We start from the raw sequence: 15,695 nt of genomic DNA on the forward strand, positions 1-15,695 counted from the left end.
AGGGAGGCAGCTCCTTCATGGGGGACTCCACTTAGCCACAGCCTATGAGGAGGAACCAGAAGACCCAGGTGTGGTCCCAGCCCTGATGGCCGTCAGTGGAACAGCTTCACGGTGCAACACCGTGCCAAGCAGGTACACAAATGCATTAGTCCACGACTCACAGGGAGGGCTGTGCTGAGTTCCCGCTTTAACTCAGAGTCCCACAGAGAACACTCCTGGTGTCTGCTGGGCTGACCTCCCCCATGTTCCACTGCCACCTTCTGAAGTTCCCCGAGGGCGTGCTGAGCACTTAGAGAACGGGCCTTGGGGCACAGAGAGCATGTCCTCCACAGATGCCCCACCGCAGGCTCCAGCTCTTCCACCCACCTCTGGAGCTGCAACTGCCATCACCACCCCTGCTCCCAAAACACGGAGCTCAGACCTTCTGGGCTTTGCAGGCCTTCCCCCTCCTGTTCACCATCTAACATCCCGAGTTTCCTGACCTCATGCCGCTTGGAGGTTTTCTAATCTGTGGCTACGCCATAAAGCTCCCTCCTCCCTCTTCTGTGACCTGGTTTCCCCCGGGGTCCCCGGGCCCACCTGCGCTAAAAGACGCCGCAGCTACCCTGACATCCCAGTGCTCCTTCTCTGAACGCACTCACCATCGGTGGAAAAAGCCTCTGGCACGTCCTCTTTTTCCTTTCAGCACATCACACGCTCCCTGATGGTGGAGGCTTCACCCCCTCACGGTGCTTAAGACACACACACTAAAGTATATAGTTTCCCATTCACCTTTCCTGCACTGTTGTCCTCTACTGACTGGCTTTTCATTCAGAATCCTAACACTGCCGTGCACACTTTAAGACTTACTGACCTGAAATAACCATTAAATGCACTAGCACTGTGTCCTCCTTTAAAGGAGCTCTGCCGTGAATGTGTAAAGGGAAAATCTGCAGTATGAGAACTGCTCACTCACCTACTGGGCTGGACTGTAGTGTGCTGGGTTTTCTTAAAGCTCACCTCTGAGGCCAGGCCATGAATAGGAAGTAATTTAGGAAATGTGCAATCTGCTGCCTACTCATGGATTTATCATGTGTGCTCACAAATAACTTCAATTAATAGTGGGAAGATTGGAGCTTGTCAATTATCACAAAGCAGAGCTCAATAAGGGGGAAAAAAAGACTTTAAGGTTAAAAAAAAAATAACAGGGCTTAAAATAGTTGTCTCTAAACAAGAATTCAAAGAACAGGTTACAAATTGATATTAATTTTTCTTTTACTACATTATGTCACTTCAAAATTGGCAAGATCAAAATGGAATCACGTATCTTCTACCTAACATCCGTCCGCTCTTACCTCCTGACAAGCCTGACAACTTCTCACAGAATACCAGTCCAACAAGCTTTTTTGGCAGGAAAAGTGCATGTGTGTATGTGTTGCATATATTTTTAAAAGGCTAAGTTATTAATACATAACCTATATTCACAATTATAAAGCTATAATTCAGTGAGTTCTGACAAATGTGGCAAGTTATGAAGCCACTACATCACAATACTGAGCCTGTCTGGCACCCCCCAAACTCTCCCACACCCCACAGTCAACCACATCCCGACTCCAGGCCTCAGCAACTTCTCATCTCTCTGTCCCTGCAGCTTGGCCATGTCCAAGGCTTCCCATGAATGGCCTCTAGTATGTTACCTTGTGCCTGGCTCACTTCCCTCTGCGGAAAGCTTTGGAGAGGCACCAGCACCAAGTGTGCATCATTGCTGTGTTCCTTCGCAGCTAGTGGCGTTTCTTTGTAAGGACGCACATGTTGATGGAAACCTGAGTTGTTTCAAGTTTTGTGCGGACACGTTTTTTAATTTCTCTTGAAGGAATGTTACGAGCAGGGCTTCCTGGTTCCACGTGCGTTGCCCGGCACTGTGGAAGAAGCGTTGGGAGCAGGGCTTCTGGGCTCATGCGTGTTGGTGGGCACTGAGAGAACTGTAACGCTGTTTCCTAGGTGGCCACACCAGTTTGGTTCCTTTGGCAGCATGTGAGGGATCCTCTTGCCTCTCAGGATTGACAACATTTGGTGCTGGCAGTATTTTTTGAAATGCTAGTCATTCCAGTAGGTGTAAACGATTATCACTGTAGTCTAAATCTGCATTTTTCTAAGAATTATGATATATTTCCCTAAACAATGAGATTATTTTCCATGAAATGATTTATGTGCCTATTTGCCATTAGGATCTCTTAGATGCTATCTGCCAAAATCTTTTGCCCATGTTTTAATTGGGTTGTGTGTTCTCATTCCTGAATTGTTTGTTTTTCATATATTCTAAATACGGTCCTTTATCAGACACCACTTTTGCAGATGTTTCTTCCCAGAGGCAGAACTACCTCTGAGATCCACGTGGGCCCCTTCTCTCCTGTGGCATCCTCCCTGCCCTAGCTCTGCCTGGCCACTCTCCCGGCTGCCGCCAACCCCGTTCTCACTTTTCTCTTCACTCCACCACCCAGCCTAGGTCTTCACGTCATGCTTAGGTTTCTAATTGCCACTCAGAAGTTTTCGCTATTCAATTTCTCAATTTTTCTTCAAAATTATCCTGAATGAGGCTGCTGTTATGCTGCTAATGGCAGTTCTCCTGCATTAATACATGAAGCACCAGCGTACTCCCCATCCTCCACTCAGGCCCTCCCCAGGGCCTCTGGGCAGCCTGTCTCCCCCACACATGCTGTGCTGCTCCCTCCATGCCCACCGCTCCACTATCCCGAGTGGGCACACCATCCCAGTGTGCCCCACGCCTGTCCCACAGAATCCTGCTGCTGCTTCGTGGCTGGAACACATGCTCTGTGCCTGAGAGAGGCCTCTTCCAAAACACAGCTCTCACGGTCCACACTGCTCACAGGCCATGCCCTCTACACCAGGGACAGGCCTCTTGGAACACACAGCTCTCACTGTCCACACTGCTCACAGGCCATGCTCTCTACACCAGGGACAGGCCTCTTCCAACACACAGCTTTCATTGTCCACACTGCTCACAGGCCATGCTCTCTACGCCAGGGACAGGCCTCTTCCAACACACAGCTCTCACTGTCCACACTGCTCACAGGCCATGCTCTCTACACCTGAGACAGACCTCTTCCAACACACAGCTCGCACTGTCCACACTGCACACAGGCCATGCGCTCTACACCTGAAACAGGCCTCTTCCAAACACACAGCTCGCACTGTCCACACTGCACACAGGCCATGCTCTCTACGCCAGGGACAGGCCTCTTCCAACACACAGCTCTCACTGTCCACACTGCACACAGGCCATGCGCTCTACGCCTGAGACAGGCCTCTTCCAACACACAGCTCTCACTGTCCACACTGCACACAGGCCATGCGCTCTACGCCTGAAACAGACCTCTTCCAACACACAGCTCGCACTGTCCACACTGCACACAGGCCATGCGCTCTACGCCTGAAACAGGCCTCTTCCAACACACAGCTCGCACTGTCCACACTGCACACAGGCCATGCTCTCTACGCCTGAGACAGACCTCTTCCAACATACAGCTCTCACTGTCCACACTGCACACAGGCCATGCTCCCTACGCCTGAGACAGGCCTCTTCCAACACACAGCTCGCACTGTCCACACTGCACACAGGCCATGCTCTCTACGCCAGGGACAGGCCTCTTCCAACACACAGCTCTCACTGTCCACACTGCTCACAGGCCAAGCGTCACACCCTGCAACATGACAATGGTACTGGCATATTATGGCACCTGATAAATAAAAAGTATTTACAAAATATGCAAAATAAATACGTCTTTTCAAGCTACTTCTTTTCAGTTACTCTTGCCTTTCCTACTGAAGTACGAAGACGATTTTCTGAGACTATCCGAACCCACTGCACTGTATGTGAGCTCTGTCAGTGCCCAGCGGACACCTACTGGTTGAAATAATACTTGCCTCCAACTATTAACTCACTAGCAAGTCCACCAGGCCCGAGTGCAGGTTAGGGAGCTGCACAGCTCAGAACAAAGCCTCTGACCTTTCTCGTAGATCTGCTGCCTGTCTCTGGGGGACAGGGCATCAACCTTCTGCTTGAGCTTCGTGGCCTCCAACTGAGCTTGCTTCTCGCGATACTTGTCATCCGGCCTCATTGATAAAGTCAGCTTATGCTGATTATTCTGCAGCAATCACAGCGACAACAAAACCCAAGTGAAAACAAGATCTTACTAGAACCTCACACTGAGCGAGCCTCTGCTGGTCCTGGAGTTCTACTTACCACTTTAAAAACAGCAGTCCTAGAACATACCTCAAAAGTTGATTTGCCGATGAAGGTACACAAGCCTTATAAAAATGCTTCCCACCACACCTGCCTAAGTGGTAGGTACAGAATTCATATATGCTGTTACTCTACTATTAGGGTTATTTTTATTATTATGGTCGTTAGGTCTTAACCATATCAATACTAAACATTTTCATGACACTTTAGTTGTAAGAAGGTTTGCACTTTTAAGTACCACAGATCTTGGATTTTAGTCGAAATTGAAAATAATATAGAATTCTAATTTATTTTTTTGTCTAGTGTTCATTCTACTATTAACTTCTGAAAGGTGAGAACTACATTTCGCATTCAATACTTTATAAATTATTACAACAAAATAGATGTTGATGTAATATAAAAATAAATGTTAGGTGTTTTCATGCACTTCCCTTGTTTCAACAATTAAGAAACTACACATGCACAAAATGCTCCCCTATGAAATACTACAAACAGAGGTGAGAGGACTAGAAGACACCAGGAAGTTTATGTCAAATCACAACAGCTGAGAGAAACTGCAAGTCAAGTTATTAAATCATGTCTCCTGTTTAAAACAATGGAACCTACTGGAGAGTTCCCTTCAAAGCAGACAACAGTCTCTCTCACCAAAGTTTAACGAGTACAAAGCAAGGTACATGCATCCAAGCACAACTGCCTAAATATCTGAGAAAACAAACACAAACATCAAAAGAATTCACTCATGAAAACCAGAATATTCATTACATTTGAGTGACTGTCCTCATATTTTATATTTTTACTAATAAGAGAATATATGCAGATGTTTTATTCATACCCACACAGAAACATACATATATTCACATATTTAAATACACATGTACGTTCATCTAAAAAAACTATTAACTTGCACTAAAATCTGGAAAATAATTTTTTTAAGTTAATGTAAGCATTTATTATTATGATTTTTGAGACGGAGTGTCGCTCTTATTGCCCAGGCTAGAGTGCAATGGCATGATCTTGGCTCACTGCAACCTGTCTTCTGGGTTCAAGTCCTGCCTCAGCCTCCCAAGTAGCTGGGATTACAGGCATGCGCTACCACACCCAGCTAATTTTGTATTTTAGTAAAGACGGGATATCTCCATGTTGGTCAGGCTGGTCTCTTAACTCCCGACCTCAGGTGATCCGCCCACCTCGGCCTCCCAAAGTGCTGGGATTACAAAGTGCTGTGGCATGAGCCACAGTGCCCAGCAGCAATTAAATTTTTAATTAGAAATTAAGTCACTCATTAACAGAAATTACTTAAATGTATAGATTACATTCTTAAAATTCCTTTCGTTAGTATAAAATTTAACTTCAAAATTAAAGAAATAAACTATCCAACTTTCTTACCTTAAAATACTGTTTTACTTTTTCTTCTAAAAATTTTGGATTTTCCTGCAGGCACTGTCTGAATTTAGCCAACTGATTTCCCAACTTCAACAGCTCCACAGGGTCCCCATCGTGGTTCCAGCAAGAAGCTATGTACTGAAAGGAAGAATTCCACATCCACAATGCAGCTGGTACCAAAAACATGGTATGACCTCCAAAAACTGCCAAGACTTGATTGTTTATAACAAAAGTCATGAAATTCTTTGGTTGGAGAAACAAACAAAAATAACTTCTTTTAGCCCCATTTTATTCTAATAAAATAAACAGCACAGGTTGAAATTATTTTTAGGAAATAACAGATTATCAGTTATCATAAATCTTTACCCATTTAATCTATTTCACATAAAAATATCAAAAAGCCAATTAAGCTAGTAACAAGACAAGGAGTCTGTTATAAATGTTTATATTCGATCAAAAAAAGTGTAACTTTCAAGGTCCAGATAAAGTGTTATCAGTATCCATCTATATTTTCAGTGCTAATCAAGAAACACCAATTAGCAAAGCCACAAAACAAAAACAAAGTGGTTGAGAAATGACTTACTGATGTCAGAGTCAGCCCAAAGCTGGTAGACTGATGTTTCATCTGTATTTCAATTTTGTGAAGTGAAGCTTCAATTCGTTCATCTTCAAATCCTTTCCTAAAGAATACAATGAAGAACAAAGATGGATCAGACACAATGGCTCATGCCTATAATCCCAGAACTTTGGGAGGCCAAGGCAGGAGGACTGCTTGAGCCTAGGAGTTTAAGACCAGCCTGAGCAACATAGAGAAACCCCTTCTCTATTAAAAATACAAAAGTTAGCTGGGTGCGGTGGTGTACACCACTAGTGCCAGTTAGGAGGCTAAGGTGGGAGGATCACCTGAGCCTCGTAGGCGAGGAAATCAGTGAGCCAAGATCACGCCACTGCATACCAGTCTACGGGACAGAGGGAGACCCTGTCTCAAAACAAAACAAAAACCTAAGATGTTGAAAAGAAATAAAAGTTTTAGAAACAGAAGGTAGCAGAGATAATATTTAAACAACTAAATACGAACAAATGCATGCTATATGACAGAGAGGGAAGGCCAAAACAATGGATCAGGCTCAGCTCCTCCCAAAAAGCAGGCAGGAATGAGGAACGAAAGCAGACTGTTACAAACAAGACACACTCACTCAATGACTTCATCAATTGTTCTGTCTACGAGGCTTCTGACAGTCTCAATGTCTTTCTCTGCAATCCCCTGGAGGCCAACGCTGAAGTAGGCCTCCCTCGTGTAGCCATTGTATCTAGAAGACAAAACCAGAAACGATGCACTAGAATCCGGGCATGTCCATCATGCCCTTGTAATACACTTCATTTAAAGATCAGAACGCAGAGCTTTCAACTCCAAGCCTCCACCGAAAAGCGCATTAAAGCAGTGTTCTCAAGTAATTGGTTCCGTGTACATTCGTGTCGTTTTACATCTGAAAACAGAGAACAGCTGAGTTTTACAAAATTTTTTAAGTTTCTAATACTTAATGACACGATCTTTAAGAGAGAACAGTATGGCATTCTGAGGCCCTGGAGAAGCTGTCTCTGTGTTGGGTGTCTTCTTTTGGACAAATGCCCCCTAAAGGGACATAAATGGCTGGCATGGGATCCCGATCTTATCCAGAGCTCTCTGCTGCAGTGGCCATTCTGTGCACCATGAGACACTCAGCAGTTTCCTGGTCCCCCATCCTCCGACTGTAACAATCCAAAACCCAAAAATGTTTCAGACATTGTCAAGTGCCAGGCGGGGACAGGGTGTGGAGGTGGAGGAGCAAAACTGTCCCCAACCAATGAGAACTACTAATCTAATCAAATCATAAACTCACCCAACATCAGGAGAAAAGTCTGTGCCAAGGCCAGATTCAATCAAGGCTTTATAAAAGGGAGAATTGGGTCCAGAAATCAAGAGTGAAGACAGAAGATTTAATGTGAAGGCTTCAAATGTGTCGGTGATGCTGCATTGAAAACAAAAAGGAAGGGAGTAGGGGGAGAAACACAGCAAAGGAAAAATTCTTGGCCTTACATACATTTTATTTAAAATCACTACATATCTTTCTAGAAATTCTTGCATTCCAACATTTATTTTAACAACGATATGAGCAAAAGAGAGATATTTTTTGAAAGGGGGGCCTAAACCATAAAATTAACTTCACTGTACATGAAATGCTCATCACGAGACAGCCTAACAAGCACTCTTCACACATGATTTAAATGACAGGCACAGCAGCACCGCCATTAAGGAGACAAGGAACAAACCAGCAGAGGTCACAGGCACAGAGCTGCAGGCTGAGCACTTTCAAGGAAGCCCAAGCTTCCCTTCCTGAACACCCCCAAAGCCCAAGCCCTCCCTCCAGCACAACCCCGGAGCCCAAGCCTGCCTTCCTGTACACCCCCAGAGCCCAAGCCCTCCCTCCAGCACAACTCCGGAGCCCAAGCCTGCCTTCCTGTACACCCCCGGAGCCCAAGCCTTCCTTCCTGCACACCCCCGGAGCCCAAGCCTTCCTTCCTGCACACCCTCGGAGTCCAAGCCTTCCTTCCTGCACACCCCCGGAGCCCAAGCCTTCCTTCCTGCACACCCCCGGAGCCCAAGCCTTCCTTCCTGCACACCCCCGGAGCCTAAGCCTTCCTTCCTGCACACCCCCGGAGCCCAAGCCTTCCTTCCTGCACACCCCGGAGCCCAAGCCTTCCTTCCTGCACACCCCGGAGCCCAAGCCTTCCTTCCTGCACACCCCGGAGCCCAAGCCTTCCTTCCTGCACACCCCGGAGCCCAAGCCTTCCTTCCTGCACACCCCGGAGCCCAAGTCTTCCTTCCTCAACACCCCGGAGCCCAAGCCTTCCTTCCTCAACACCCCGGAGCCCAAGCCTTCCTTCCTCAACAACCCCTGCATGGTTCTGACCTAATCTCATGAAACCACTGGAATTACTAAGTTTTCAATATGGTATATTTTGCTGAGGTGAGTGTTCATAGTACCATTCTCATACTCCAAAGTGCCCTGTGATACATGTGAGCAATTGCTGGTCTAAGGCAGTCTTTTCGCTGTAGAAACAAAGCTTCGAAATAGAGTAAGTCAATTACTTTTCTTTCAGAGGGCTATCAAAAATGATTTTCCTCAAAAACGATTTTGGATATTAAAAACTTTGACATTTTGTTCTTTATTCCTAGAATCCACTTAACTCCTGAATCCCGTCTATTAACTTGCATGCAATTATAGAAGTCACTTCTGAACCTTCTGATCTGAATATTCCCTAACGTCTGTGTTTTGTGTGAGCTTTGACAGCATATACTCACTCCGGTAAGAGGAAGCTAACGCTGACGGCTCTTTGTCTAGAGGGGTCTGCAGCAAGTGAGTCCGGGCCACATGTTATCCGGAATTCCCTCTGTAAAATGCCGTCACGCCGTGAGTAGGCATAGAGTCTCATGCCTATAAACTACTCCAGGTTATCTGGATACACAAAATGGACCCACACATGCTTTCCACTAAGTTAACATTCTTTTAAAACAAATAACCATTCTTTTGGCTTGAAAAGCTCTCCCATCCTTGTACCGACCATGATAGCCTCTGAAATCCCAGTATGAACACCCAGGCCACATCCTCATCTCACATCTTTACTAGGCGGGACACAAACGCGGCAGAGCACTCACTGGCTTGTCCCAGGGTGTCTGGGCTGGCACCGCGGTGCTGGGTTCAATTTTCTGAAATTTGCTCAGTGCTTCCTCATGAATTTGTTTCAGATGCTGTTCTAATGGAAAATTACCATACGTGAAGAATCTAAAATGTTAAGAGAACATAATTAGTCTATTTCAGTTTAAAAGATCTATCAAGTGCTGTCTTTTTCACTGAAATACGGTACACAGGAGTGCCCCTTATCTAGGCCTCGCCTTTCGGTTTCAGTTACCCTTACTCAACCAAGGTCCAAAAATATCACTGTACTTTGAGATCAAAATTCACATAACTGTTATCACAGTATACTGCTGTAATTGTTCTATTTTATTACTAGTTATTGTTGTTAACCTCTCACTGTGCCCAATTTGTAAGTTCAACTTTCATGCACAGGGCATGGTGCTATTCTTGGCTTCAGGTATCCGCTGGAGTGCAGTGGCACCATCACAGTTCACTGCAGCTTCAAACTCCTGGGCTCAAGCAAACCACCCACCTCAGCCTCCCGAGCAGCCAGGACTATACCACCACACTTGGCTAATTTTTAAGTCTGTTTTAGAGGCAGGCTCTCTCATTATGTTACCCATATTGGTCTCAAACTCCTGGCCTCAAGCAATCCCCCCGCCTTGGCCTCTCAAAGTGCTCGGATTTACAGGCATGAGCCACCATACCGAGCCAAAAATTGATCTTTCATTTTAAACTTGATCTTAGGATGTGACAAAAATCAAATGAGGTATTTGTTAAAATACTTTATAGCCCTACGTACAGTAATATACTAATCCAACCGACAATTTCACAAAACTCAATTTTTGGCAACAAATTTAAGGTTATACATGTTTATAAAGATAAACATTTATTCAACCAGAGGAACGAGGTTACAATGGCAGAACTTATCTTTTTCTTTACACGTTGCCTGAGGTATGGTTAAGATTTGGTGAACTAGTATCTTAAGCTTCAACAATTTCTCACTCTAGAATTTTGAAACAAATTTTACACTCTCGGGGTTTAGAGAATCCAGGAGCAATCACTACCCCTAGTGTCCAGATGCTGGTCTCTAAAGGCCCTTCCTCATCAGCAGAGAAGCTGCAGAGGTCCCTGCGGAAGCAAACAGTTGAACCTCTGGAGCAAGGAGGGCCTGGGTGTGCGTGCGTTGGGGAGGTCGGGGCTGGAAGCATAGAAACCAAAGAAGTTAGCAAAGACCAAATGGGCCAACAGCCGGGGCAAATGTGGGCATGAAAATGAATAAATCCCGTCTGATTCCATAACCTCAGATATATATACATACAGAAATATTTCTGTGAGGTCATAGTGGTATTAAAAAACAAAACAAAACAAAGGAGACTAAAAAAAAAAAAAAAAAGGAAAAAAGAAGCCTCTTCTCCAGGTGGGACGCAGTGGCTCACACCTGTAATCCCACCACTTTGGGAGTTCAAGGTGGGCAGACTGTTTGAACTCAGGAGTTTGATACCAGCCTGGAAACATGGCGAGACTCCATCTCTATAAAAAAATACAAGCACTAGCTGGGCATGGTGGCTCGCACCTGTAGTCCCAGCTGCTCAGGAGGCTGAGGTTGCAGTCAGCCAAGATTATGCCCGGGGGACACAGCCAGACCCTGTCTTTAAAAAAAAAAAAAAGACAGCCTCTTCCGTCATCATTAGAAATAGTTCCTGCACCAACCCTCCTCCTAAAACTGGACTCCCACAGAGAGCAACCGGCTCTGCCTTTTCCATCAGAATCGTATTTCAAGACAACCCAACAGCCTCAGCTGATGTGATCATTGCAGAGAGCCAGAGTAGCCCACCCCCTCTGGGGAAATCAGCAACAAGGCTGCTGTGAACTTTGGCTGAACTCCAGGGCAGTGAAACCATCATAGGGGAATGTGTATGTCTCAGAGAAGAGCAGAGAGGCCTAGAAAAAGATAACCAGCTCTCACTGACCTTGCTATAAGATAGCTGTTAGCTGAATTGTGTTAACTGAAGTGTGAGAATTATAACCAAGCTGTTCTAAGTAACCGCACCTTCCCTCTGCGATGTGCTTTGTGAACATATAAGATAAAGTACTCTGAGGCAGGTCACGGCTGAAGAGACAGACATCCTCAGCTTTTCGGGCCGCCTGGCCCAGCTCTGTGTGTTATGTTTGCCTGTATGTCTGTCTTTATCCCCCGCCATTCCTTCTTAGGTCTTTGAACCCTCGTGCAGTGCAAGACGCAGCACATAACAGAATGAGGAGCTCTTCTTTGAAGAGGTCCAGAAAACAAATGAAGAAGAAATTACAGAATTAGAAAAGCTCGCAGACTCTCATAAAGTATTTGATTCAGGCAGTAATCCTCAGTGAATATGAAAACCATTAATAGGTTGATAAGGAACTCAGTATTCACAGGACACCAAAAACTCAAGCCCACCAGCTGGTCTGCGGCTGAAGGGAAAATCACATCTTCCCGAGAGAGTGGCTGACCCTCAGCATGGACCCGGCTGGCGTGAGACCCCCAGTGGAGGCGGGCAGGCCTTGCATGATGGCAGGATGTGGCCGGTTATGCAGAGCTCTCCACAAGGGACTCTGCTTAAAAAGGCGCAGCCTGACTCAAACCAAGTTCCAGTTCTCAGGACACGCAGAAACATGGCACCTAACACCACAAGGGAGCAGCCAGACCACCAGGAAAGTGAGCACCTGGAGGAAGCCTGGCCTGCACACCCATCTGCCATCCCCAAGGGGGTGTCCAGGAGAGGCCCCTGGCCCACCAGATGTTACCTGGGGGACCCGGAGAAGCCTGGCCTGCATGCCCCTCTGCTGTGTGTGAGGGAGTGCCCAAGAGACACCCGGCCAACCAGATGCGACTTGTGGGACCCGGAGGAAGCCCGGCCTGCATGCTCCTTTGCCATCCCTGAAAGGGTGCCCAGGAGAGACCTGAGGGACCCTGTGCATCAAACATTTTGGGGCCAACTAGAAAATCTGAATATGGAATAAGAAACAGGTGGTTTTAAGAAAGTATGTTTTAGGCTGGGCGCAGTGGCTCAAGCCTATAATCCCAGCACTTTGGGAGGCCGAGGCGGGTGGATCACGAGGTCAAGAGATTGAGACCATACTGGTCAACAAGGTGAAACCCCGTCTCTACTAAAAATACAAAAATTAGATGGGCATGGTGGCGTGCGCCTGTAGTCCCAGCTACTCGGGAGGCTGAGGTGGAAGAATTGCTTGAACCCAGGAGGCGGAGGCTGCGGTGAGACGAGATTGTGCCATTGCACTCCAGCCTGGGTAACAAAAGCGAAACTCCGTCTCAAAAAAAAAAAAAAAAAAAAAAAGTATGTTTTAGTGTATTAAACTGAAAATGGAATTAGCTTGTGTTAGAAAAAAATCCTCATGTTTTAGGGTCACAGATTCAAATATTTAGGGGTAAATGATCATGACAGCTATAATTTACTCCAAAAACTTCAGCAAATAATTATCTATTACGTAATGAGTGTTCTGGGGTTCATTATTCTAGTCTACTTTTCTATATGCTTGAAAGTTTTCATAATTTTTACATAAAATAATCAGTGTTTTTACATTAGCATTTATATGTAAGTATATTCGTGTTTTATATAAGATATATTACATAAGTATATTATATTAGCGACGTAAGAAACAAGCAATGTATTAGAAAGTGAGGATGTAATTAAGGTTCAGCAACTGCGTCCACTATTCAAAGAGCACTTCTAGTGCCAAGGACAGGGCTGGAAGCGTCACACATCCTGTGCAGGGGCGGGCGCCACCCACACACCCCCACTTTCCGTGCAACAAAGCTGGGATGTGAGGCAAGAGGTTGGAGGGAGGGGCAGGACCCCCCCGGGGGGGGTTAAACGTCATGTTTGTAACCACCATGCTGAGCCCACTGAGGGCTCTAACTGTAAACATCCAAAACGACATCCAGTAAGAGGCAACATGAGGCCAAGAATCTTACCTAGACTTAGAGATTTCCTAAGCGTTGCTGAAGGTGAGAAAAGCCATGCCATGAAGTGTAAGAACACAAACAAGTCAACTTTTAACAATCCATCATCAAACTTTTCCAACAGAGTATTACCTAGCATTGCTTGGGTGATAGTGAGTGGCATGAAATTGCTTAAGTTGCTCCCACGTAAGCTCCGGGATGCACAATGGGTCGCCTCCGGACACCACTGAGTAAGTGTGGTCGGGAAGAAGTCTGTTCTGAAGGTGCTGGGAGAATATCCTCTCATTGTCTGTCTTGAAATGTAAAATAAATAATAGTACATATAAAATAATACACATATACACTACATCACTTAAATAGCAAATTAATCACATTCTGGTACATACATCTGTAATACTTTGCAAATAAAACTGTTCTAATGGTTAAAAAAAAAAAAAAAAAAGACAATGTGCAGGCACTGTTTCACATGGCATTCAAACATTCATCACCCATGCCCAGGACCCGAGGATTGAGAAGAACAAGGGACTCTTCAATGTGTGCTGAACAAATACATAGCTGAGAGTTGTAAATCAGGAGGATCATCAGGGCTGCCTATCAGCCATGAGGGAGGTGGGGTGAAGCTGTCACCCCAACTAGATTTTAAAAAAGATGTCTTGGAAGACCCCTAAATTGAGTATGAAAAGATAAGACATGGTTCATCAGCTGAGAGCAGCTATGGGAATCAGGGAGCAGGCTACCCACAAGCCTCAGGGTCATCAGGACAGGCAGGTTGTCAAAGTCACAAGGGGACATGAAGACATGGGCCCAAGATAGCAGCTCTTAATCCAAAATGGTCTCAAGACTCCTTGACACTCTGAAAAATTAACCCATTTATGCCTACGGTTGCAATTTTTTTTATAAAAACTCAGACCTTGGCCATGACTTTGCGCCGTAGGAATATAAGTAACTCCCACAGGCTTAGCATTCCAATAACGGAACGCTGGGTATAAACAGGTTTTAATGAGAACCCAAGTAGCTTTTGATTACGTAGCCTTCTTTTGCCTGTGTAGGTGCCTGTTTATATAATTTTTCTGTATTCTAAATTAAAGCTGAGACATTTAAAAAACACTTATTCCTTAAGGTAAGCCATCATTACATGTTAATATAAATATTTTTGAAAAATATTTCTCAAAGTGAAAAACTGACTACTTAAGAGTGGTGCTGTGTTGCCTTTCTTGCAATCTCTGTAGCGTCTGGCTCAGAGGTGAAGCTGGACTCTCCCATTTGCTCTGTATCCAGCTCGCTGTGTGTCACATCACACCATGCGGCCTCTAGAAAGTTCACTGAGTACTTGGGCAAGAATGAGTGAAAAAGATGACGTCTTAGTAGTGGTCTGAAAATAGCTTTTATCTCCCAGTCCTCCTGCGGATCATACACAGGGATTCCCAGACACGGTCTGAGACCCCTGGGAGGAACAGCCTGGCTCTGCTACCCCCATGACTCTGCTCACAGCACTGACCCCAGCTTATTCAAGAAGGTATCACCTATGATGAGAATATTAAATAAAAGTTAACCGTCTTCCAAATGCATCTATATGACAATATTGTACATGGGTAAGGTAAGCTGAACACAACACAAAATAGGAAGAAAACTTACAAACACTCCCTTCATCTCATTAAAGACGACTCCTTTAAAGACCAAGGGCGTCTGGGGGTCGCTCGGATTCTCATGTTCCAGCCGCCATCCTTCCTGCCTGAGGACAGACAAATAATTATAAGTGATAGTGACTCAAATACTCAAGTCTGTACCAACTAATCAATCACTCATTACATACCAGAAATCCAGCTCTCGTAAACATGGGAAGAAAGTGGCGTCCAAATACACTGAGAGGAGATTCTGAAAGTCCTTGGGATTTTGTGTGGAAAACGGGTACAGGGTGTAATCACTAGCTGGGTACAAGTGAAAAGAGAAAACTTAAAATACAACAGATTCCTACTAAAATCATTGACTATTAAGCCTCCCTTCCCCTTTGTCCTATGGACAATAAGATGTAGCTATTCTTGGGACACAGGCAGTGGCCCTGCACTCTGGCTCCCCCCCTCAGCAGCTGTCCCAGCTTATAACTCCAAGTGCTGCTTTCCCAGACCTGTCTCAGGATCTGCACGCAATGAGCACCAGGGCTCATTCTTCAAGTTTCTCCAGAGACTTTCATACATCTACAAAGATGATCTCATTCTCTAAGAGCATGGATTTAATCTGCTCTCCAATCTCACTCCGTCACGGAACACACTGTTCACATCAGCAGCCTATCCACTATCGTCAGTCTTACTAAAACTCAAATTCCAACATTACTGGTAACTCTGGAAGCCTGGCATTGCAGTGATATCCCCAAGAGAAAATCGTTTTGAACCTTTCAGGGAAAAGTTCACATACCTTTTCTTAAAAACGCTAC

At 45.2% G+C, this 15,695-nt stretch overlaps 1 protein-coding gene across 2 annotated transcripts in view; it reads right to left on the reverse strand.

Annotated features, from left to right (window-relative positions):
- Positions 1-15,695, reverse strand: part of PITRM1 (pitrilysin metallopeptidase 1) — a 40,484-nt gene that overhangs the window by 15,744 nt on the left and 9,045 nt on the right. For both annotated transcript variants that reach the window (XM_012466973.2, XM_021670720.2), the window contains exons 5-14: positions 15,078-15,192; positions 14,900-14,996; positions 13,397-13,557; positions 9,324-9,450; positions 8,970-9,058; positions 7,507-7,635; positions 6,823-6,936; positions 6,210-6,306; positions 5,630-5,764; positions 4,007-4,145 (exon numbers count right to left, since the gene is read on the reverse strand). In XM_012466973.2, the coding sequence (XP_012322396.1) occupies positions 4,007-4,145; positions 5,630-5,764; positions 6,210-6,306; positions 6,823-6,936; positions 7,507-7,635; positions 8,970-9,058; positions 9,324-9,450; positions 13,397-13,557; positions 14,900-14,996; positions 15,078-15,192 (1,203 nt within the window). The remainder of the gene's footprint in view (positions 1-4,006; positions 4,146-5,629; positions 5,765-6,209; positions 6,307-6,822; positions 6,937-7,506; positions 7,636-8,969; positions 9,059-9,323; positions 9,451-13,396; positions 13,558-14,899; positions 14,997-15,077; positions 15,193-15,695) is intronic.

The sequence above is a fragment of the Aotus nancymaae genome, unplaced genomic scaffold (genome assembly GCF_030222135.1).
Source record: "Aotus nancymaae isolate 86718 unplaced genomic scaffold, 86718_ANA_hifiasm-v0.15.2.pri h1tg000173l, whole genome shotgun sequence".
Taxonomy (NCBI): domain Eukaryota; kingdom Metazoa; phylum Chordata; class Mammalia; order Primates; family Aotidae; genus Aotus; species Aotus nancymaae.